The sequence below is a fragment of the Mobula birostris genome, chromosome 4 (genome assembly GCF_030028105.1).
Source record: "Mobula birostris isolate sMobBir1 chromosome 4, sMobBir1.hap1, whole genome shotgun sequence".
NCBI classification, from domain to species: Eukaryota; Metazoa; Chordata; class Chondrichthyes; order Myliobatiformes; family Myliobatidae; genus Mobula; species Mobula birostris.
Window position 1 is genome coordinate 178,730,484 of NC_092373.1, and position 24,826 is coordinate 178,755,309.

General features: G+C 41.2%; 1 protein-coding gene across 1 annotated transcript in view; it reads left to right on the forward strand.

Annotated features, from left to right (window-relative positions):
• LOC140196804 (uncharacterized) overlaps positions 1-24,055 on the forward strand; it is a 32,785-nt gene extending 8,730 nt beyond the window's left edge. The window contains exons 3-5 of the mRNA XM_072256616.1: positions 6,771-6,834; positions 15,608-15,672; positions 20,514-24,055. Of these exons, the coding sequence (XP_072112717.1) occupies positions 6,771-6,834; positions 15,608-15,672; positions 20,514-20,632 (248 nt within the window). The 3' untranslated portion in view covers positions 20,633-24,055. The remainder of the gene's footprint in view (positions 1-6,770; positions 6,835-15,607; positions 15,673-20,513) is intronic.
• Positions 24,056-24,826: the final 771 nt, after the last annotated feature.

Below are 24,826 nucleotides of genomic sequence, written 5' to 3' on the forward strand. Positions count from 1 at the left end.
AGCACTATAATCCATCTGGTAGAGGAAAGCAAATAAGAATGCATTTGTTGCAATTTGAAACAAGAACTGATCTACTGGAAGAGCTCAGCAAGTCGACTGGCACCTTTGGAAAGAGAAAGCAATTAATGTTTCAAGTCAAGGACCCTTCATCAAAAATGCTTCAGAATCCATTTGATGAGGGGTCTTTGACCTAAACCATCAACTGGTATCTCTTTCTACAGATGTAGTTCAACTGGCTGAGCTCTACCAGCATCCGATTGGCACCGTTTTGCTCATTTGTTTGATCTACAAATACTTCATGTAAGTTCTTTCTTCCATTGGCAATGCCAGCATCAGCATACTTGGTTTTCAATCTCATCTTTTATAAATTTTATGAATAATTATGGCCTCAAAACAAATCGGTATGGGTATCCATTTGAAATATCCTCCCAACAACAATAACTATCCATTCTCCAACACTGTTTCCTACCCTTAGCCAATTTCCAAGCCAGGTAAACAACTTACCATGAATTCCATGATTTTCAGCTTGTAGCAATGGATTTTTAAATGGGCCTTTATCACACTCCTTCCAGAAGTCCACAAAAATAACAAGCATTCACCACCTGGTTCCCCACTTTAACCACTTCCAAAAATTCCATCAGAGTCACTAGGCTTGACCTGCCTCTTGCAAATCTGTAAGACCATAAGCCATAAGACCATAAGATATAGGAGGAGAAGTAGACCATTTGGCCCATCGATTCTGCTCTGCCATTCAATCATGGGCTGACCCAATTCTTCCGGTCATCCCTACTCCCATGCTCTCACCCCATACCCTTTGATGCCCTGGCTAATCAAGGACATAGGAACAGAATTAGGCCATTCGGCCCATCAAGTCTGCTCTACCACTCCATCATGGCTGATTTATTATCTCTCTTAATCTCCTCCTGCCTTCTCCCTGTATCCTCTGATACCCTTACTAATCACTGTCTTTCTGTTGAAGACGTTCAATCACTCTGAACCTTATTACAGACCAGTCATTTTCCGGTGCAAAATATTAGACTAAGTGAGATATAGGGCTGGAAATTCATTCACACAACTCCAAAACAAAAATCAAGTGCTGTGTTGTTTGAAATCAGCCTAACCCAGGTTTGTATATATTTCTGGGTATGAGAAAGTAAGTTTCCTCATTCATCAGTGGAATTGTTATTCTCCATAAAATTAATTTTGGGTATAAAACTCCCCAAGTTAACACCAACAGCAGCACATCGTACAGAATTCAAGTGCACTGGTGCGAGAAACCACAGTTCCTAATTGCTCAAGGAAAAATTTGCTAACCATTTACCTCAAATTGTACTTGTCCAGACCTTATTTATACCTTAGATGTTTTATCCCATAAAGCCCAGGATTCAAAATTACTCTCAGTTTACCTGCCTCAGGATACGTCCAGGCTATGTTCGCTGATATTTGCCACATCTCGCAGATGCAAAAATTGCAGATGCTTGAAACTGGAGCAACAAATAATCCTCTGGGAGAACTCAGCAGGTCATCAGCATCTACATGTATGCAGGCATTGCCAACCTGGTGTCCACGGACCCCTCAGTTAATGGTCGGGGTCCGTGGCAAATAAAGTTGGGAACCCTGGTGGAAAGGAAGGAGCTGGTGATATTTTGGATTTAAATCCTGTTCTAATTAATCCTGATGTAGGGCTTTAAACCAAAACATCTCAGAGCTTCTTGCTTACTGCTGCATTAGGGAATTTATCCAAACTCCATGCTCAAGGAGACAGACTTTATCCAGTATCATTTATCTTTAATGAGATTGCACCATCAGGCATATCTTCTCTTTCCTGATTCTATAGGGATCAATCATCTCAGGCATCGCCACCGGTCCCCCCTCCAGTTTGTCACAGCAGACCAATGCTTCATTTCCTACCATCTGAGGACCAGTCTTTTTGATAAAACAGTGGTTCATTCACACTTCCTCTAATCTAGTACATAACGTTCAGTGTTCATGATGTGGTCTCTCTGCATGAGAGAGAGCAAATGCTGATTGGGCAATTGCTCTGTGGAACACTTTTGTTCAGACTCTACGGGTGACCCATTTGCCTGTTGCTTTATCTCACTCTGATCTCTGTGTCTGTGGCTTCCTTCACAGTTCTCATAAGGTTCAGGAGGCTGAACCTCCTCTTCTGCCAGGTCACATTGCAGATTCTGGGCTCAATATTGAATATTTTCTCTATTTGTAACAGAATTTACCAGTTCTACAGCAGATGATCTATCTGCATATTAGCTCAGCTTTTCTCTCTGGTGATACTTGCGGAGATGCTGGGCAGTATTTTACATACACACCTTTGTTTGTTTTCACTCTTTCTCCAACTCTCCTCATTTTGACTATCAATTCCCTTTTCCCTATCAATCCCCTTTTCCCTATCAATCCCTTCTCCACTCTCTCCATAACTTAAACATATACTCACTGGCCTCTTCATGAGATACACTCATATTCCTGTTTGTTAGTGCAAATATCTAATTGACCAATCATGTGGCAGCAACTCAATACATAAAAGCATGCCGACATGTTCAAGAGGTTCATTTGTTGCTCAAACCAAACATCGGAAGGCACAAGAAATGTGATCCAAGTGACTTTGACCATGGAATCATTGTTGATGCCCGATAGGATGGTTTGAGTATCTCAGAAACTCTTATATCTCCTGGGATTTTCACAACAGCAGTGTCTAGAGTTTATACGTAATGGTGCAAAATACAAAAAAATCCTGTGAACGATAGTTCTGTGGGCAAAAATGCCATGTTAATTTGAGAGGTCAGAGGAGAATGGCCAGACTGGTTCAAGCTGGCAGGAAGGTGACAGTAACACAAATAACCATGCATTACAACAGTGGTGTGCAGAAGACATCTCTGAATGTGCAACACATTGAACTTTGAGGTGGATGGGCTACAGCAGCAGAAGACCATGAACATGTACAGGACATACTAATGAAGTGGCCATTGATGTTAGCTCATTTTCTCTTTTTCTCTGTTCTGGAAACAGGTCTTCAACTTGAAGTATTAACTCCATGAGACAATAAGACAAACAGCAGGAGCAGAATTAGGCCATTTAGCCCATCGAGTCTACTCTGCTATTTCATCATGGCTGATTTGTTTTCCCTCTCAACTACACCCTCCTGCCTTCTCCCCGTAACCTTTGATGCTGTTCCCAATTAAGGACCTCCACTTTAAATATACCCAATGACTTGACTTCCACAGCCATCTGAGGTGATGAATTCCACAGATTCACCACCCTCTGGCTAAAGAAATTCCTCCTCATCTCTGTCTGCAAAGGGACGCCCATTTATTCTGAGACAGTGCTCTCTGATCCTAGACCCTACCACTATTAAAAACATCCTCTCCATGTCCTTTCTAGATAGGTCTTTCAATATTCCTTGGGTTTCAATGAGGTTCCCCTTCATTCTTCTGAACTCCAGTGTGTATATGCACAGAGTCATCAAACACCCCACATACGTTAACCCTTTCATTCCCAGGATTGTTTTAATAAATCTCCTCTGAACCTTCTCAAATACCAGCATCTCCTTTCAGAAAGAAAACTGTTTCTCTTTGCTAAAAATATTTTTTCTTTGGTAATTTCTTTTTCTTCTGCTCATAGGAGCAGAGAGGGACTTAGGCATGCTTCCCCAAAGCACTGGTACTCAATGACCCTCCCCCTCATGTCTTTACAATGACCTTCCAGGCTACTTCTCACTAGGACCACTTGGCTTTAACCCTGGCAGGGGATGGTATCCATTGTCCCCCTGCACAATGTGCATACCTCCACCAGACACTTCATCAACAGCTTAACTAGTCTTTCTGACCACCTCCTGAGAACATTATCCCATCCATTTCACAATCAGAATATTTAAGGGCAAGCTACGTAACAAGTCATTTTATCCTGGGCAATAGGAAAAGTTTGATAAATAACGACCATGAATAGAATTGGTAATGATGTGGATTAATTACAGAAAGCCCGCATATAGTTGTAAACTATGCCAATTAACTTTAAAGATCTTTGATTAAACAAAAACAGAAAGAGTCAATGACAGAAGTTAGTCTGATGTGATATAAATGGATTTACTAATGTTTTATTTTTAATAAGGCGTCATAGTAAAGATTCCTCATGCAAATTGAAGGCTGTATAATAAAAAGGATGTCACAACATTGATAGAAAATTGTGTAAGTAAAAGAAGGCAAAGATGGGTTGTGAAAGAGATCTGAAAAGACAAGACAGGAAAGGCAGAGATTAGCAGATGACTATCATTCTCAAAGTATATTTAATGATTTCGATTTGGCTTTGACCACACGGGGCACAATTTCCACATAGCACTTGACAGAAAATCTACAGGAGTGCAGTAACAGAGGAATAGGCTAGTGGAGTGGATTCATAGGTGGCAGCCGAGACATTTTCAGTTTTACATTTTGGTAGTTTGAATGAGGAGGGACATAAGGGCACAGTTCTAAAACGGGTGCAAGAACAGTAAATCCTGAGGACATGTATGCATATTTCACTAAAAAAGGCAGGCCAGGCTAAGAAAGCAGTTAAAATACATGTCTAATATAAAGACAGCAAGAGAATCCAGATGAATTAATCACAGGTTCAGCAATAAATTGAGCATTACATCGGCGTATAATGGGTCATACATTGCAATATTTTTACCTTCTTCTTTTACAATCCTGGGAAGAATGCTATCCATCCTTAGGAAAATGTTACTCTTCAATGCAGTTATTTTCTCCACTTCTGTCATTTGGCTTCTGTTAATCTTGATGGGTTCTTTCAATATGTTTTGCCTCAGGTTGTTCAGGAAACTATTCGCTTCCTTCGATATTTTACAAAACACCTAATTGCTGATGAACTTTCACACTTGAGATTGTTAATTTTTTTAAATCGTGAATGGGAAAGTAAATCTAGATCACTGGACACTTTAAATACAAGAATTAAAAACATAACAAACTGGAAATACTATGGTATGAAAGTTCATATTGAACTATAATATTTCAGTTCAATGACATTTCATCATTAGCTCTGTTTATCTCTGCACAAACTGACTGCTAGCTATTCTCAGGATTTCCAGCATCTGCAGTTTTGTTTTTGCTTTTCAGTCTGAAATATCAAATTAAACTCATAAGAGAATATAAATGAAAACATATTTTTGTTAGTGGTGTAATAAATTGATGCATCTGTTGGAAAAATTAGCTATAGATCATAACAGATAGAAAACAAATATAACATTCAAGAACTGAGGACATATAACATGTTCTTGGTCTGTGTTGAGTCACACTTGGTCACACAAATTCTCCAAAAACTGGAATGGTGCTTATAATGGAATGCAGCTAATTTTCAGATATTTAATGCTTAACCATGGTCAAGTTACAAGCTGATAAACATCTTTCTAAAATCATGTGCAAAGTGAAAGCAACAGCATTATAAGAGTAGAGTTGCAGAACTAAGACCATTGCTACATCCAGTAACATAACTATACTCAGTGAAGTGCTTGCCAACTGACCTTTGTCCACTGGGCTACACTGAAACTCAGGCCAGATTAAAGCCTGCTTCTTCTGATGCTTGAATTGTCTCTTGTTTCTCATTAGTTTGCAACTGAATGATTAAAGCTTAGTTTTGTTTGTTAAATGTGCATCGAAACATCAAATCATACAGTGAAATTATTCATTTGCATCAGTCCACAGATTTGCTGGCAGCAGCTAAAATAACACGCCCACAATTTACTAGCCCTAATCCATATGTCCTTTTGGTCTGTGAGTGGTAGCCAGAGAACCCGGAGGAAACCCAGGCGGTCACGGGGTGAACATGCAAACTCCTTACAAACAGCAGCAGGAATCGAACCCTAACCAGTGATCACTGGCACAGTAAATCGATTGTACGAACCGCTGTGCTACAGTGCCGCTTGTCTACCTTGATATCTTCCTCTGTGCGCTAAGAATAAGTTTATGGTTAGAGTCATAATGCATAGAAACAGATCTTTTGATCCACTATTTCCACACCAGCTATCTTACATCTATACTAACTGCGTTTTCCAGCACTCCTTGTGCCAGACTTTGCAGATCTTCGAAAATTTAAAATGTAATGTGGAGTCCAGGCCAATTTTGCAAAACATTGTCAAAGTAAACCAATATGGTTTTTTTCTTAGAATTTGGATATATAACCATATAAAAATTACAGCACGGAAACAGGCCATCTCAGCCCTTCTAGTCCGTGCCGAACTCTTACTCTCACCTAATCCCACCAACCTGCACTCAGCCCATAACCCTCCATTCCTTTCCTGTCCATATAGCTATTCAATTTAACTTTAAATGACAACATCGAACCTGCCTCAACCACTTCTGCTGGAAGCTCATTCCACACAGCTACCGCTCTCTGAGTAAAGAATTTCCTCTTCATGTTACCCCTAAACTTTTGCCCTTTAACTCTCAACTCATGTCCTCTTGTTTGAATCTCCCCCACTCTCAATGGAAAAAGCCTACCCATGTCAACTCTATCTATCCCCCTCATAATTTTAAATACCTCTATCAAGTTCCTCCTCAACCTTCTACGCTCCAAAGAATAAAGACCCAACTTGTTCAACCTTTCTCTGTAACTTAGGAGATGAAACCCAGGTAACATTCTAGTAAATCTTCTCTGTACTCTCTCAATTTTGTTGACATCACCATATTTTGTTGATATCACCATATCTTGCAAACAAAAGCACTGACAGTTACTAATTTTGATTCCTTTTCATATTTTCTGTGCAGACAGATATGTATATGAAAATTCTACTGCAAAAAAGAGAGAAGCTATTAAAGAGGAGGATAAAAGGTGAATGATTCACTGATGAAGGCCTGTCATAGATGATTCTTCACAAATGCCCTCACAATAAATGTCGCCTGTCTGTATGAATCATTTCTTTTATTTCAATATCATCTTGTCTCTTTCTGCTGTGAAGATTTAACTTGTGATGGATGACACACAATTCCACAAAGGGTAACGTCTGCCTGACACACAATTCAGCATTTGCAACTCATCAGTGTTGGGAGAGGCCAACCTGTCACTTCCATCCTCATCAAAGCACCCCTTATGAAGAAGTGCCAGGACTGTAACAGAGATGGGTGCACTTACTCAAAGTTACCCCGCAAGTTGATAGGGTTGTTAAGAGGGCGTGTGGTGTGTTGGCCTTCATTAGTCAGGGGATTGAGTTCAAGAGCTACAAGTTAATGTTGCACCTCTATAAAACCCTGGTGAGACCACACTTGGAATATTGTGTTCAGTTCTAGTCACCTCATTCGAGGAAGAATGTGGAAACTTTAGAGAGGGTTTACCAGGATGCTGCATGGACTAGAGGGCATGTCTTGTGAGGATAGGTTGACTGAGCGAGGCTTTTTTCCTTTGGAGTGAGAGGGCGAGCGGTGACTTGACAGAGGTGTACAAGATGATAAAAGGCATAGATAGAGTGGATAACCAGAGATTTTTTACCCCAGAGTGGAAATGGCTAATACAAGGGGGTGTATTTTAAGATAATTCAAGGAAAGAGGTAAGTTTTTTTTTCACAGAGAGAGTAGTGGATGTGTGGAACACCTTTCCAAGGGTGGTGGTAGAGGCAGATACATTAGAGCATTTAAGAAACTTTTAGGTGGGCACACGGGTGATAGGAAAATGGAGTGCTATGTAGAAGGGAATGGTTAAATTAATCTTAGCATGTGTTAATAGGTTGCTACAATATCATGTAATGAAGGGCCTGTACTGCACTGTAATGTTCTCTTCTGTATCTGAAAGGTTAGGATCATTTGCTCCTTCCCTCACCTGGGAAAATCTTTACAACCCAAGCCAACTGTTGATACTAAACAGATAGGCAAAAAAATTGATTTTGTTGAGGGTGTTCTAATACTTGCTGTTTCAATCATATTCCCACCTCTACAGCCTTATTGCCTCATTTCATCTGCTGCGGAAACACTTTTCCATGCCATCGTTACCTCCAAACATAGATATTCCAATTTACAGTTTAAAAAAGAACCCTCTCATTCCACTCTGCATAAACCAGAAAAACTCACAAATTCGGCTGCCAGGCTACAAACTTGTACTTAGTCACTTTCACCCATCAGTACATTGTTCACTGACCTACAGTATATTGGCTCCTTGTTGGGAAACTGCTCAATTTCTAGGTTGTCAACTTGTTTACAAGTCTCTCCATTGCCTTGTCCCTCCCTCCCTCCCTCCCTTTCATCGTAATTTCCTCTAACCCTAAATCCGCTGAGATATCTGCTTTACTTGTGGCCTTTTTGAAAATTCCCAAATTTGATAGTTGTGCTGCTGGCAGCTGGAAGATATCTTGCCAATGTTTCGTAAAGAATTGATTTTGATTTTTGATCTCTGCAATAATTTTAACCTAGATTGTTAGTTAATTTATATATCAGAATCAGGTTATTTATCACTGTCTTATATGTCAAAAAATTTAATATGATGCAGCAGGACAGTGCAAAGACATAACGTTACCACAAATTACAAAATAAATGAATCATGTAGAAAAAAAATGAATAATGAGGTAGTATTCAGGGGTTTAAAAGTCTGACAGCTGGGAAGAAACTCTGCCTGAATCATTGAGTGTGGGTCCTCAGGCCCCTGTACCTCTTGCCTGTGTAGAGTAATGTAATTGGTGGAAACATACATTGAGTTGGGGTTCACTTTCAGAGGCTGGTCTGACCTGATGACATAATTATGTAAAGACCTTTTAGTGTTCAGTTTTTTGGAGCTCCATAAATGAGTTGTACCATTGTTTCTTAAACATAAAACACCTCATGTCATTTTATGAGCGAAAACCTACATTGGTGACCCTGATACTAAAGGACGGTTCCAGAGTTATTGAACATGTTGGCCAATCAGTGGCTTAGAAACTGCTGGAGTTTTGGGAGCAAAATGCTGTTGCTTGGTTTGTACAAGCCGAGGCCCAACTTGCGCTGTGAGAAAGCACCGCTGACAACACCAAATTCTACCGTATGGTAGCACTGCTCAGAAACTCCATGGCTGCAAGAGTGTCTACTAGAATACCCGCCTGATCATGATAAATACTAATCGCTGAAAACTCATCTTTTGGACTATCGGAGTCCGAGCACACCGAACAGTTGCTCTCCTTGCCCGGCCTTGGTGATGTTAAGCCTTCAGAGCTTATAGACCACATGCTCTCTCTCCTGGGAAATCACTATCCTCGGTTTATTTTTAAAGAACTCTTCATTCAGCAAATGCCTGATCAAGTTTACATTGCCCTTGCTAACGCACCGTGAAGGACTATAGGGAGCTTGCTAAAATGGCTGATAGTCTATGCTCAGCCGGGCAGAGGTTTGTGGTTCCTCCTCTTTTCCCTGCCTCAATAAGCAGCAAGGCCTCCAACATAAGCACACGAAACAGACTACTAACTAATGCAGGCTATGTGCTTTACCACGCTTGCCTTGGTATGAATGCAAGGAAGTGCCAACCGCCTTGCAACTTTAACAGTGCCAGCACATCAGAGGTCTGTGAACACCATGGGTTTTGCCTGCCATGGTCATCTACTGTTCATCACAGAGACCCTTTCAGGCGATGCTTACTGTGTGACACAAGTACTCAAGTGAGTGTATTGCCAACGTCGCTGATCAGTGAGAAGGCAAAGAGCGATGAAACCTTGCTGGAGGCGGCCAATGGTAGCAAGTCTCCCTCCTGAAGGATGGTCTCACGTTAGCCTCAGAGACTGTAATCACAGGGTCACCAGGGGCTGTGAGAGTTTATGAAGCTTCCTCCATGCTTTGACAGTCAAAGAGAACTTAGAAGGCATTGAGCTCATCTGGAAGCGAAACCTTCTTTTCACCTATGTTCGCGTGGTTGTTGCACCAGTCAACCAGCCAATCTATCGCACTCCTCCATCCCTCTTGATTGCCATCTGAGATTATACCAACAACAGCACTGAAATCTGCAAGTTTATGAATGACATTTGAGCTGTACGTTAGCCACACGGCGATGAGTTTAGAGAAAGTAGATCAGTGAGCTAACCACACATCCTTGAGGTGTGCCAATGTTGATTGTCAGCAAGGAGGAGATGTTACTACAAATCTGCACTGATTGTTGTCTCCTGATGAGCAAGTTAAGAATCTATTTGCAGAGAAAGTTACAAAGGCCCATGTTTAGAAGCTGGATGGTTAATACTATTGAATACCAAGCTGTAGTTGTTAAACAACAGCCTGATGTATATTTTGTTGTTGTCTTGTGCTCCAAAGCAGAGTGGAGAATCAGTAAAATTGTGTCCACTGTGGACCTGTTGCACTGTTAAGTAAATTGCAGTGGGTCCAGATCCTTGCTCAGGCAGACGACTAGCCGTAACCAACCTGCACTAAGTTAGTAACTGTTATCACTTTAGGTCGCATCTGGAAATTCCAGTTGGCAGACAATTTCCCTCCACGCCGCTCTGACGTATTGGGAAATCATGTACTCGGCAGGTCACAGCAGTGGTTTGCCTTTTCCTACTGCTGGGTGAGTTGAAAGAGATCACCACCTCTTGTAGTGGATGACCAGGATGTCTAAGTGCCTTGTCGTGCTCTTAGCGCTCCACTAATGCCTGGTGGCCTGCCTTCTTGACCGTTGGACCATTAATCAGTCTCCTCCACTCAATCTGCCAGGGCCAGACTTCACACGCTGGGATAGGCAAATCCCCTACCTCACCGAGGGTCGAAGACCTGTCGGCTACCCTCACCTGGTCTGGCCCGTCTGCTGAGACGGTTTACCGGGGTGTGGCCGCTGTGCGTGCTACAGCTACTTGGAGCCACAGGTGAGAGCTGAGTGCCAGGTGGGGACCAAAGGTGGAAGAGCTGCCCTGAGAGAGGGCACGGGAGGCCCCCCCACCGGAGGCGCTACCCCTCCCTACACACCCCATACACCCCAGTAACTGTTATAGACAGGAATAAATATCAAATGAGTACAAGTACTAAAAAGAGATTGTTGAAAATTTTTATAGATGGGGTTATAGATAACTTAAATGAGTGGACAAAACAAAAAACTAATTAATTACAATAGGGGAAATATCAAATTGTCCATTTTGATAGGGTTAGATTGATCTTAGATTCGGCAAAGAGGCCAACACAACATTGTGGGCTGAAGAACCTGTACTGTGCCATAATGTTCTACATCCTATGTTATGATCCTTCAGCTCTATAGTTGTCCCACTCAATATGAGGGAAGTTTAAATCACCTCCTATTACATCCCTATTATTCCCTATACCTACCTTCAATTTCCTTCCACGCTTGCTCCCATTGACTACTGGAGTGCCTATAGTATAATCCTATCAAAATGATCACCCTCTTCTTATTTATCAGTTCTACCCATATATTCTCAGTAATTGTCCCACCGAGAATATTCTAAGTGCTGCCATAATATCCTCCCTAATCAAAAACACAACTCCCTCTTATCTGTCGTTTCCACCTCTATCATGTGTGTAGCACCTGTTTGCCACAACATTGAGCTGCCAGTTCTGCCTATCCCTTAATCATGTTTTTGGAAAATATCACAACAAGTTGGCAGGGTAGAGATACATCTCTACCAAAGGAGATGTAAGGCGCTCCTCCCCTCCACTAACCTACAGGTCACCCTTGGGCAAGGTGTTGAACCTGCTGAGCGTTCCCACCCCAATCATGGTCACATAAAACCATGGGAATAGGTGGAGGATAGCTGTATGAGCAGCTGGTGCATAATCACATGTCCTGGTTATGTGACTACTGACAATCTCTGAAGAGTATTGATAATAGCTGGGGTCACCAGTCTTGTAAAGACACTGCCTGGAAAAAGACAATGGGAAATCACTCCTGTAGAAAAATTTTGCCAAGAACAATCCCTTTGGCCTATCCATGCCATGAGCTCATCTGCTTTACCTGGTAAGCTCTTTGCGTTGAAATAAATGCAGCTTAGCCCATCAGAACTCACTCTCTCTCCTGCTTCTCCCTGTTCTGCCTACTGAACTTGCTTGCATTAATTTCTGTATTTGCCTCTCATCTGCCACACTTTGAGTCCCACTCCTCTGCCAGACTAGTTTAAATCCTCTCAAGTAACTCTTACACATCTCCCCACCAGGATAATGGTCCCCTCCAGTTCAGGTGCAACCTGCCCTCTCACAAAGCACATTTAAGAAAGGTCTACATTGTTGGAAGTAATTCAGAGCTTTGCTTATCTCATAACAAGTGGTCAAGCTGCTTTGTGAGGAAATGTTGGACAGGACATGCTTGTGTCTTCCAGAGTTTAGAAAAGTGAGAAGGGACTTGAGTAAAACAAACAATATGCTCGAAGAACATACACAAAATACTGGAGGAACTCAGCTACTTGATCAGCATCTATGGAGTGGGTCTCAGCCTGAAACATCAACTGTTTATTCCCCTCCACTTGTGACAGCACCTTCAATGAATTACGGACCTGTATTCTCAGATCCCACTGTCCTACCACACTCCTCAGTGCCCTACCATCCACTGTACGACCTAGCTGGTGCTGCCGATGTACAACACTAAACACTTGCCTGCATTAAATTCCATCTGCAATTTTTCAGCCCATTTTTGCAGCTGGTCCAGATTCCACTGCAAGACATAATAGACAGCAAACACCTCCTCCTCTGCAGTCTCTATAGCGTCCATGAAGTTGATGCTGATTTGCCTTACTTCTGTAGACTCTGTGTCCTGAGTAAATAGAAATGCAAAAAATGCATTTAAGGTCTCCCCCATCTCTTTGACTCCAGACATAGATTACCATCCTGATCTGACAGAGGATCAATTTTAATCCTTGCAATTCTTTTGCTCTGAATATATCTGTAGAATCCCTTAGGATTCTCCTTCACCCTTGTCTGCTCAGGCAATCTCATGCCTTCTTTTAACCCTCCTGATTTCTTTCTTATGTGTTGTCTTGCATTTTTTGCACTCCATAAACAACTCATTTGTTCCTACCTGCTGAAACCTGCAATGCACCTCCTTGTTTTTCTTAACCAGAGCCTCAATATGTTTTGAAAACCAAGATTTCGTAAACTTGTTATCTTTATCCTTTACTATGACAGGGACATACAAGCTTTGTAAGCTCAAAATATCATTTCTGAAGGCCTCTCACTTTCCAAGTACACCTTTGCCAGAAAACAACCTATTCCAATCTGCACTTGATAGATCCTTTCTGATACCATCAAAATTGACCTTTCTCCAAATTAGAATCTTAACCTATGGAGTAGACCTATCTTTTTGCATATTTACCTTGAAACAAATGGCAATGTGATCATTAGATGTAAAGTGTTCCCCTACACAAACTTCTGTCACCTGCCCTGTCTCATTCCCTAATAGCAGATCAGGTATCACACACTCTCTTGTTGGGACTTCTATGTACTGATTAAGAAAACGTTTCTGAACACACTTAATAAGCTCTATGAGACAATATTGTTTTTTCTCAGAGTCTGAGCTTTTGGAACTCATTGCCCTAAAGGGCAGTGGAAGTAGAGCCCTACAAAGTCTATAAAGCAGGCATGGATAGATTCCTGATATGGAGATGAAAGATTTCTGCAGGTAGTCAGGAATGCTAAGTTAAGGTCACCATCAAATCAGCTGTGATGTTACTAACTACTGGAGCAGGCCAAGGGCCGTGCGATGTAATTTTGCACCAAATTCACGCGTGTGTGCTTATATTAAGCTGCAACAGTCACTCAAAACAAAAATCATCAGTTAATAGGGTTGGGGATTTTAAGAGATAAGAACAATAAATACTGTAACTGTGAGTGAATAGTTAAAATTTCAGATCAATGACAGTTCATTGAAATATTTGTAGGTGCAGTAGTTTACAGCTATTTAAAATACACTGCAGAAAGCAGTCACCAAAGAAATTACATTGATTTAAGATTACCCAACATTTTTTGATTATTGTGTTTCACAGTGTGAAGAATTCCCATTCCGGTTCTTGACATGTCAGTCCTGGTGGCATGAACAACAATTTCGCTAACTTCCAGTAGTGTTTCCCCTTCTCCTTCCCTCTTCTTCAATTGTTCACTCTGGCCTCACCTGCCTATCACCTCCCGCAGTGTTCTTTGTCCATCCCTTTCTCCCATGGTCCACTCTCCTCTCCTATCAGATTCCTTCTCAAGCCCTTTGCCTTTTCCCCATATCACCTCCTAGCTCCATACTTCATCCCCTCCTCCCCCACCAACCTGGTTTCCCCTATCACCTTCCAGCATGTCCTCCTTCCCCTTGCCTACCTTCGTATTCTGGTATCTTCATCCTTCCTTTCCAGTCCTGATGAGGGGTCTAAAACCAAAACGTCAACTGCTTATTCACTTCTATAGAAGCTGCCTGACCAGCTGAGTTTCTCTAGCTTTTTGTGTGTGTTGCTCTGGATTTCCAGTGTCTGCTGAACCTCTTGTGTTGTATGTATAAATTAGATTTTTATTACATTAACCTTCCAAAAAATGTGGAATCTGCTTTGATTACTCTTATTAAAATGTAGAATTCTGATAACAACTGCAATATAGTGTCATCCGTTCCTATTACAATTCCTCTGAACTCACCCTACGAGTGTCTCTGCAGCAATCTTGGTGTCAGTGGGCAAGTTGGAATTTAATTAGGCAGAATCAACCTCACAGCTTATTTTACTGAGCTGGAGTACGAAGAGTTCAGGAGAGATGAGAGGTTTGGGGAAATTGCTGGAGAAGGGAGGATTAGGAATTTTGTTAAACTGTTTTAGTGAAGGTAAGAAATGAAGTATTACAAAAAAAAACCACCTCAGAGTACTTTAGGTAAATGGCTGCAGTTACTGTAAGTTAACTACCTGGGACAATTCAGAATCAGAACCAGAACCAGAATCAGGTTTATTATCACCTGCATGTGACATGAAATTTGTTAACTTAGCAGCAGCAGTTCAATGCAATACATAATCTAGCAGAGAGAAAAATAATAATAATAAATAAAATAAAACATAATAATAAATAAACAAGTAAATAAATTACATACATTGAATAGATTTTAAAAACGTGCAAAAACAGAAATACTGTATATTAAAAAAAAGTGAGGTAGTGTCCAAAGCTTCAATGTCCATTTAGGAATCGGATGGTAGAGGGGAAGAAGCTATATACACAAAATTCTGGAGGAATTCAGCACATTAAACTGCATCTATGGAAATTAATAAACAGTTGACGTTTTGGGCCAAGATCTTTCATCAGCACTGGAAAGGAAGGGGGAAGATGCCAGAATAAGAAGGTAGAGGGAGTAAAGAACGAGGAGACCACAGCCACAAAACTAAGAAACCATTCAGAGAAAACATCAAATACCCAACACACAAAAAATAACAAATTATGCAGATGACAAAAAGCGAGCAAACAACACATAGCAACAGACACAAAATGCTGGTGGAACGCAGCATTTTGTGTGTGTTACTTGAATTTCTAGCATCTGCAGATTTTCTCGTGTTTGTGTTTTTAAAAACAACACATAGAATAGTTCATCTCTTGTTTTATTGACATAACATCCCCTTAAAATTTAATAGAAAAATTAGTGGAAAGTTATTACATCAATTTTTGTAACCAGTCAAAATGTGTTGATTAACTTATGCCCTAAATATCTGTTACAGATCCCAACTTTACGTAAACAGCTCAGAGTTGAGACACAACTGTCAGAAAACCAAGGATAAATCAGGTAAAAAAGCAAATGTCTTTCTTAGAATTTGGTTATACTTTATAATTTAGCAATCCAATTGCAAACCTTCACATGCGTGGTATAAAGAAAGCCAGTGGCCTGAGTAAAGCAACACACATCAAAGTTGCTGGTGAATGCAGCAGGCCAGGCAGCATCTCTAGGAAGAGGTACAGTCGACATTTCAGGCCGAGACCCTTTGTCAGGACTCGGCCCGAAACGTCGACGGTACTTCTTCCTAGAGATGCTGCCTGGCCTGCTGCATTCACCAGCAACTTTGATGTGTGTTGCTTGGATTTCCAACATCTGCAGAATTCCTCGGGTCTGAGTAAATGCATGTTCATGGTTAGCAGAACATAGGATGACTAGTGGCAAATCATGCAGAGAAACTGAGCTCAGTGCAAATTTTTTTCTGATGATCTTTGCAATTAGAACTTAACAATTCCCCTGAAGCAGTTTATCTGGAGTATTGTTTGAAGGGTTCAGAATTATAAAAAATAAATCTTAATTGGATGAAGTCTTTGGGAAGGTACAACTAATACATGGTAACATAATCTTCTCAGCAAATTACATATATGAAAGAATTTGGGGTTGAACCCTGTGTTCTGATAACTGTGTTGAAATATGTGTTAATAATTCACCCCCCCCCACCTCCTTCACCATTCCCTATCCCCTTTTCCCTCTCTCACCTTACCTCCTTGCCCACCCATCACCTCCCGCTGGTGCTAACCTGAGTGTGGTACCATAGTTCAGAGAACCACTCAAGATGGGAAGACAAGAGAAATGTATTGGTAATTGGGGATTCCATAGTCTGGGGAATAGATAGAATTCTCTTTCGTGAGGATCGAGTGTCCTGAAGGCTGTGCTGCCTGCCTGGTGCCTGGGTTCGGGACGTCATATCTGACCTGCAGGAGAACTTGTAGTGGGAGGGGAAAGGTGCAGTTGTCATGGTCCATGTGGGTACCAACAACATAGGTAGAATGAGGAAAGGGGTTCTGCTAAGGGAATTTGAGCAGCTAGGGATTAAATTAAAAAGTAGAACCAAAAAGGTGGTAATCTTTGGATTACTACCTGAGCCACGTGCAAATTGGCAGTGGGTCAAGAAGAGTTAAATGCATGGCTCAAGGATTGGTGTGGGAGAAGTGGGTTTGAACTCATGGGAAATTGGCACCGGTATTGGGGAAGGAGGGAGCTGTACCAATGGGACAGGCTCGACTTGAACAGTGATGGGACCTGGACCCTAGCGAATCGCATTACTATGACTATGGATAGGGCTTTGAACTAAATAGTAGGGGGCTGGGTTCAACAGATTGAAGAAGTAAAGTAAAAAAATAAAAGTGTGGGTAAAGATAAGGAAAAAGCAAAAGAGAAAAAAGAGAAAAGGAAGAGTGGAGTGAAGAAAAGTCAAGTTCGGAAGAGTAAAAGGTTACAAGATTTTAAAAGCACAATCAGTGTAAGGGCACTTTATTTGAATTCAAAACAAGGTCAGTGAATTTGTGGCACAAATCAGCACAAGGGGGTATGATTTAGCGGTCTTTCAGAATCGTGGTTGCAGGGTGGAGAGGATTGAGAATTACATATCCAAGGATATCAGGTAATACAGAAGGATAGGCAGGAAGGTAAGGGAGGTGGGGTAGCCCTTTAAATTAAAAATGAGTTCAGGGTGACAGTGAGAGATAATATAAGATCTAATGAGCAGAATGTTGAATCCACCTGGGTAGAGGTTAGGAATAGTAAAGGGAAAAAATCACTAGTGGGAGTTGTCTTTCGGCTGAATAATAACATTACAGTGGCACGGGCAACAAAGAGAGAAATATCTAAGGCCTGTAAGAATGGAACAGCAGTTATCATGGGGGATTTTAACTTGCACCTAGATTGGGTGAATCAAGTTGGTCAAGGCAGTCTTGTGGAGGACTTCATAGAATGTATCCGTGATGGCTTTCTTGAACAGCATGTTACTGAACCTACAAGGCAATGTGCTATCTTAGATCTGGTCCTGTGCAAGGAGAGGGGCAAAATTAGTGATCTTGTAGTTAGGGATTCTCTTGGAAAGAGTGATCACAGTATGAGTTTCTCATACAAATGGAGGGTGCAATAGTTTGATGCCTAAACAATGGAGACTACAATGGGATGAGGGAGGATTTGGGTAGTGTAGACTAGGAACACAGGCCATATGGTGGGACAGTTGAGGAAGGGGCAGGTAGTGTTGAGGAAACAGGTGGGCTGCAGAAGGACAGATTAGGAGAATGGGCAAGAAAGTGGCAAATGAAATACAATGTTGGAAAATGTATGGTCATGCACTTTGGTAGTAGAAACAAATGTGCAGACTATTTTCTAAATGGGGAGAAAATCCAAAAATCTGAGATGCAAAAGGACTTGGGAGTCCTTGTGCAGAACACCCAAAAGGTTAACTTGCAGGTTGAGTCAGTGAGGAAGACAAATGCCATGTTAGCATTCATTTCAAGAGGTCTAGAATACAAAAGCAAGGAATGATGCTGAGGCTTTATAAGGCAGTGGTGAGGCCTCACCTTGAGAATTGTAAACAGTTTTGGGCCCCTCATCTTAGAAAAGATGTGCTGACATCAGAGAGGGGCCAGAGGAGGTTCACAAGGGTGATTCCAGGAATGAAAGTGTTATCATATGAAGAACATTTGATAGCTCTGGGTTTGTACTCGCTGGAATTCAGGAGGATGTGGGGGGATCTCATTGAAATCTTTCAAATGTTGAAAGGCCTAGACAGAGGAGATGTGGAAAGGATGTTTCCCATGGTGGGAGAGTCTAGGACAAGAGGGCACAGCCTCAGGATAGAGGGGCGCCCTTTCAAAACAGAGATGCAGAGAAATTTCTTTAGCCAAAGGATGGTGAATTTGTGGAATTTGTTGTCACATGCAGCTGTGGAGGCCAGTTGTTGGGTGTATTTAAGGCAGAGAATAATAGGCTCTTGATTGGACATGGCATCAAAGGTTACGAGGGAGAAGGCCGGGAACTGGGGTTGAGCAGGAGAAGCAAAAACGATCAGCCATGATTGAATGGCAGATCAGACTCGATGGGCCAGGTGGCCTAATTCTGCTCCTATGTCTTATGGTCTTATGGAACAGTAGGAGACTTTCAAAGAAATTTTTCACAGTGCTCAACAAAAGTATATTCCAGTTAAAAGCAAGGACAGTAAGGGAGGGGAGAGCCAGCCTTGGATAACTAAGGAAATAAAAGAAGGCATCAAACTAAAAGCTTGTGCATACAAAGTCACCAAGAGTAGTGGGAAACTGGAAGGTTTGGAAAACTTTAAAAAGCAGCAAAGAACCACTAAGCAAGCAATAAAGAAAAACTAGATTATGAAAATAAACTAGTACAAAATATAAAAACAGATAGTGAAAGTCTTTATAATTATATAAAGTAGAAAAGGGTGGCTAAAGTGAATGTAGGTCCCTTAGAGGACAAGAAGGGAGAATTGATATTGGGTAATGAGGAAATGGCAGAGGTTTTGAATGACTGTTTTGTGTCAGACTTCATGGTGGAGGAAATGTCTAACATGCCAAAGAGAGATGTTATGGATGCGATGGGAGGTGAGGACCTCGATTCAATAGCTACCACTAAAGGGGTAGTGCTGAGCAAACCTGTGGGCCTGAAGTTAGACAAGTCCCCTGGTCTTGATGGAATGCATCTCAGAGTATTGAAAGAAATGGCAGAAGTTATAATAGAGGCTTTGGTGATAATTTACCTAAATTCTCTGGACTCTGGGCAGGTCCCGGGGCAGATTGCAAGATGGCAAATGTAACGTCACTGTTTGAAAAATTATGTAGGCCAAAGGCAGGTAACTATAGGCTAGTTAGCTTAACATCTGTGGTTGGGAAAAAGCTTGTGTGAAAGATTGCTGTAGGTAGGTTACAGCGGGACGTAGAGTGAGGTGGAGCAGTGACTGATGATGTTCAATCCAGAAAAGTACGAAGTGAACTTAAGGCGGAGTACAAGGTTAATGGCAGCATTCCTAGCAGTGTGGAGAAACAGAGCAATCTTGCGTCTAAGTCCACAGATCTCTCAATGTTGCCATGTGTTGACAGTGTGGTTGAGAAGGCATATGATGTGTTGGTCTTCGTTATTCAAGGGATTGAGTTCAAGAGCCATGAAGTCATTTTGCAGCTGTATAAAATTCTGGTTAGTCTACACTTGGAGTATTGTGTTCAGTTCTGGTAACCTCATTATAGGAAGAATGTGGAAGCTTTAGACATGGTGCAGAAGAGATGTAGAAGGATGCTGCCTAGATTAGAGAACATGTCATATGAAGAAAGGTTGAGCATGCCAGGGCTTCTCTCTTTGGAGTGACAGGGGATGAGAGGCTACTTGATAGGGGTGTACAGATTATGAGAGGCATAGATGGGGCGGACTGCCTGTGCAGTAATAGCCAATACCAGAAGACATCTGTTTGAGGAAACTGGAACAAAATTTAGGGGAGACGTCAAAAGTTATACACAGAGAGTGGTGAGTATCTGATATGCACTGCCAGGGGTGGTGGTAGAGGGTGATACAATGGGGACACAAGAGTTTCTTCAATAGATGCGTGGGTGTAAGAAAAATGGAGGGTCAAAGGCTGTGTAGGAAGGAAGGTTAGATTGATCATGGAGTAGATTTATACAGGTCGGCACAGTATTGTGGGCCAAAGGGCCTGTATTGTGCTGTATTGTTCTACGTTCAGTGCTCCTCACCTTCCCACAAGAAACTAATCCATTTTATCAATGGAGAAGGTGCACTAAGATATCAGCAGTTTAAGGATGAAGCTCATCTAATTATTCATAAAGCATACTAACTTCGTTAAGGATTAATTTTGCTCTTGCCTTCTTGCTTTCTAGAGAACATCTACAAAAATATCTCAGTTGCACAATGGAGGAAACATCAGACAATGAACAGAATGCCAAAAAAAGATCTTCCGTCAGTAATATATCAGAATAACATCAAACATGGAAGATAAATAACTGAGGACATGATCTAAACATGTATTGTGAATTATATATTTTTAAGCATTAGTTGTAGAGTTTGTAAAGCTAGTTGATGTACCAGCCAGGCTGCATCAAGCTGAAACAAGCCAATAAGTAGGATACTGGGGTTTGTAGGCAGAAGTGAGAACAGAGAAGAAAAAGAAAATATGGAGTCAAAATCTGAATTCTGAATCAGATTTATTATCACATCGTATAGATGCTAAATTTGTTGTTTTGTATTTTATAAATTTGGCAGTGTTCATGGGCTCACATTTCATGATGAAGCTGCCTGAATCTACAATGTTCTGTAGCCTCTTGCAAACCTCCATACAAGTGGTGATGCAGCCTGTCAGAATGCTTTCCATGGTACATCTGTAGAGATCTGCTAGAGTCTTTGGTGACATAAACTTGTAATGAAGTAGAGCCACTGGCATACCTTCTGCGTAATTAGATCAATGTTTGGGTCCAGGATAGATCCTCGGCGTTATTGGCACCAAAGAACTTGAAGCTGCTCACCCTTTCCACAGCTGTATCTGCAATGAAAACTGGTGTGTCTTCTCCAGGATTGCCTTTCGTGAAGTTCATGATCGATTCCTTGGTCTTGTTGACGTTATGTACAAAGTTGGTGTCATGACACCAACCGGCCAATCTATTTCATTCCTGTATGCCTCCTAATTGCCATCTGAGATTTTACCAACAACAGTGGTTTCATCTTTGAATTTATAAATGGCGTTTGAGCTGTACTTAGCCACACAGAAATGAAGGTCTTATTAGATTCAGAACACAAGGAAATGTTTTACATCATAGTGACACAACAGGCATAAGATGGCACTGAAGAAAGTTCTGTTATACAAAATTTTAATATACCAACAGGAAATAATACCTACAGATAAGCTTCCCAGTTAAGGGGCATCATTCTTATCTTGGACAGACACAGACTGCAAAGTTCCTCGAAGCTTGTTTTAAATACCATTCAGCATCAGGACAGTTGACAGAAGAAGGAAAACTGAGTCACCATTGATGATAAAGAGGAAGACCAACAGGAATGGTGACCGGCAATGAGCCTGTCTGATGTGATATTTCAGTTAACATCCTCTGCACAGAAAAGAAAGCATGGCAGCTTGAGTTCAGTTCCACTCCTTATGGTTGATAGATCTGATTTTCTTTCATGCGAAAATAGAACAATACAGTAAGGAACAGGCCCCTTGGCCCACAATGTCTTTGCTGACCAGGAGGTAAATGAAACTAATCATTTGCCTGCACATGGTGAACAGTATGATATCCTCCTTCTCCTGCCTATTCATCAGCCTGTCTAAATGCCTTTTAAATGCTGCTATTGCATTTGCTTCCACGACTTCCCCTGGAAGCACCTTCCAGGCACCCAACACTCACTAACACAACACTCTTTACCTTATAAATCTTTAAACTATCCCCCTCTCACCTTAAACTTATGCCTTCTAGTATGTGACATTTCCACTCTTGAAAAGCACTTTATCTACCCTATCAATTTCCTTTCACAATTTTAGATACCTTTGTCAGGTTGACCCTTAACCTATGATGTTTGACAGAAAGCAGTCTTAAGTTTGTCCAATCTCTCCACATAGCTAAAACTCTCCAATCCGGGCAACATCCTGGTGAACCTCTTCTTCAACCTCTCTAAAGCCCCCACATCCTTCCTGTAATACTGCCACCAAAGCTACACACAATGCTCCAAATGTAACCCAAACAAAGTTTTATATAGCTGTAATATGACTTTTTAACTATCATACTCAATGCCCTGTTTAATGAAGGTGCGTATGCTACACATTTTCTTTACTACCCAGTCTACTTGTGATGTCACTTTCAGGGAGCTATGGACTTGCATCCTATGTTCCCTCAGTACATCAATGCTCCTAAGCATCCCACCATTTACTGTATACTTTTATATTTGAACTTCCAAATTGCAACAACTCACGCTTGTTCAGATTAAACTCTATCTGCCATTTCTTTGCCCATATCTCCAACTGATGTATGTGCTGTAGTATTCTTTGAAAGCCTTTTTAACTATTCACTACTCCACCAATTTTTTTATAATCTGAGAATTTGCTAATCAGCTCACCTACATTTTTGTTGAAATCCTTTATAAATATCACATACAACAATGTTCCCAGCACTGACCCTATGGAACTGCAGTGGCCACAGGCCTCCTGTCAGATTAACAGCCCTCCACCCCTGTCGTCTTCCTACAAAGGCCAACCAATTTTGAAGCCAGTCTCCGAAGTTACCATGAGCCCCATGAGTCATAATTTTCTGTATTAGTCTACTATGAGAGATCTTGTCAAACCTCTTACTAAAGTTAATGAGACAACATCCTTCATCAATCATCTTCATCAGCTCGAATTTGTAAGATGTGATCTGCTCCAAATAAATTTATGCTGACTTTTCCTAATGAGCCCAAAGTTTTCCAAATGCAAGTAAATCCTTTCCTTAAGAATCCTCTCCTGGAGCTCCCCTGCCACTGATATAAAGTTTGCCAGCCTATATGTAACTTGCTAGCTTCTCCTTCTAACCCTTCTTGAACTAAAGAACAATATTGGCTAAGGTAACATCTGCTGGAACCGCGTCTATGTGCTCGAGAGGAAACAAAGATCTATGTCAAGGCCACAGGAATTTCATCTCTTGCTTCTCTCAATACCCTGGCATTGATCCGATCAGGCCCAGGGGACGTATCCACCTTAATGTTATCTAAGACACCCAACACCTCATTCTTGATATCAATATGCTCCCAAGAATATTAGAATATCCCACACTGATCTCACTATAACCAATGCAAAGTACTCATTAATTACCTTGCCTACTTCCTCTAGATCCAGGGATAAATTCCCTCCTTCATTCTTGAGTGATCCTAAACAGTCGTTCATCATCCTCTTTTTTTAGTATATGGATAAAATTCCTCAGAATTATCCTTAATCCTACTGGGCGAGAAAATTTCATGATCCTCCTTGTCCCTCCTGCTTTCTTTATATTTCTCAAGGGCCCTGTCTGATTTCAGGTTATTAAACCTCTCAAATGCTTTTCTTTTTCTCTAAATTTACATCTCTCATCATCCAAAGTTCCCGAGCCTTACTATCCCCATTGGAACACTTCAATCCTAAATTTTGATCAACTGGCTTTTGAGCAACTCCCATATGTCAGCTACGCTTGAAACAGCTCCTTAGTACAGTGAAACAGATTCTTGACCTCACTAACACCCTTTTCACCATGTCAGATTTCTATGTGAATTTAAAATATACGTTTGCTTTTATGTACAGGTTCAGAATATCAAAACAGATACTGCAGTAAATATCCTTTTAATGTTCATCAAAATGTCAAAGCAATTTTGCTGATGTAAACAATGTATGCCAATCTTTTTATTTGTTCAAATATTAAAATAAATAAATGCCATAATCCTGTTGGAACTTTAGGTATATCAAGGAGGACCTCCTTTCACTCAGTATTGGCCCCTGAAACCAATGACTGATAAGTAATATTCTGAAATGGGTATCTGACAATTGCAATGACAATTCTCTAAGTTACTATAACACAAATTTCAAATGTATGCTTTCCAGATTTGGATTGGATTTTCAGGGTCCCTGTAGTCATTCCAGAAACTCCACAGTGTTCTCCACAATGCCATTGGCATTGACTCCACTAAGTCCTTCAATATCCTCAGGGCTACTGTCACCCAGAAATTTAAAATGGATCAGCTACCTAGATACTGTGCCTGCAAGACCTGTCTTGATGAGTGAATCTGAATCCCAAAGCACAAATCATCTGAAAAGACAAATCAGAGATATTTCATATTTGGCTAAATAAGCACTGCTTCAAAAAAATGCAAGTACTTCTGTGATTCCAGGAAAGCTGACGTCATCCAGAACAAAGCAGCCCACATGACTGGCATTTGATCTACAATCCCAAGCATCACCTATTCACCAATGGCTCAATGGTAAGCCAGTAACTAACAACAGAGCTCCCTCCCCAATAATCTCCCTCCTGGCACATATCCCTGCAAGCAACAGAAATGTTACATCTCCCATTCACTTCCTCCCTCACCTCCATTCAGGACCCCAAACAGTCCTCCCATGTGAGGTAACACCTCCCCTGCAAATCTGTTGGGGTTGTCTATTGCGTCTGGTGCTCCCGATGTGGTCTGCTCTGCATCGGTGAGA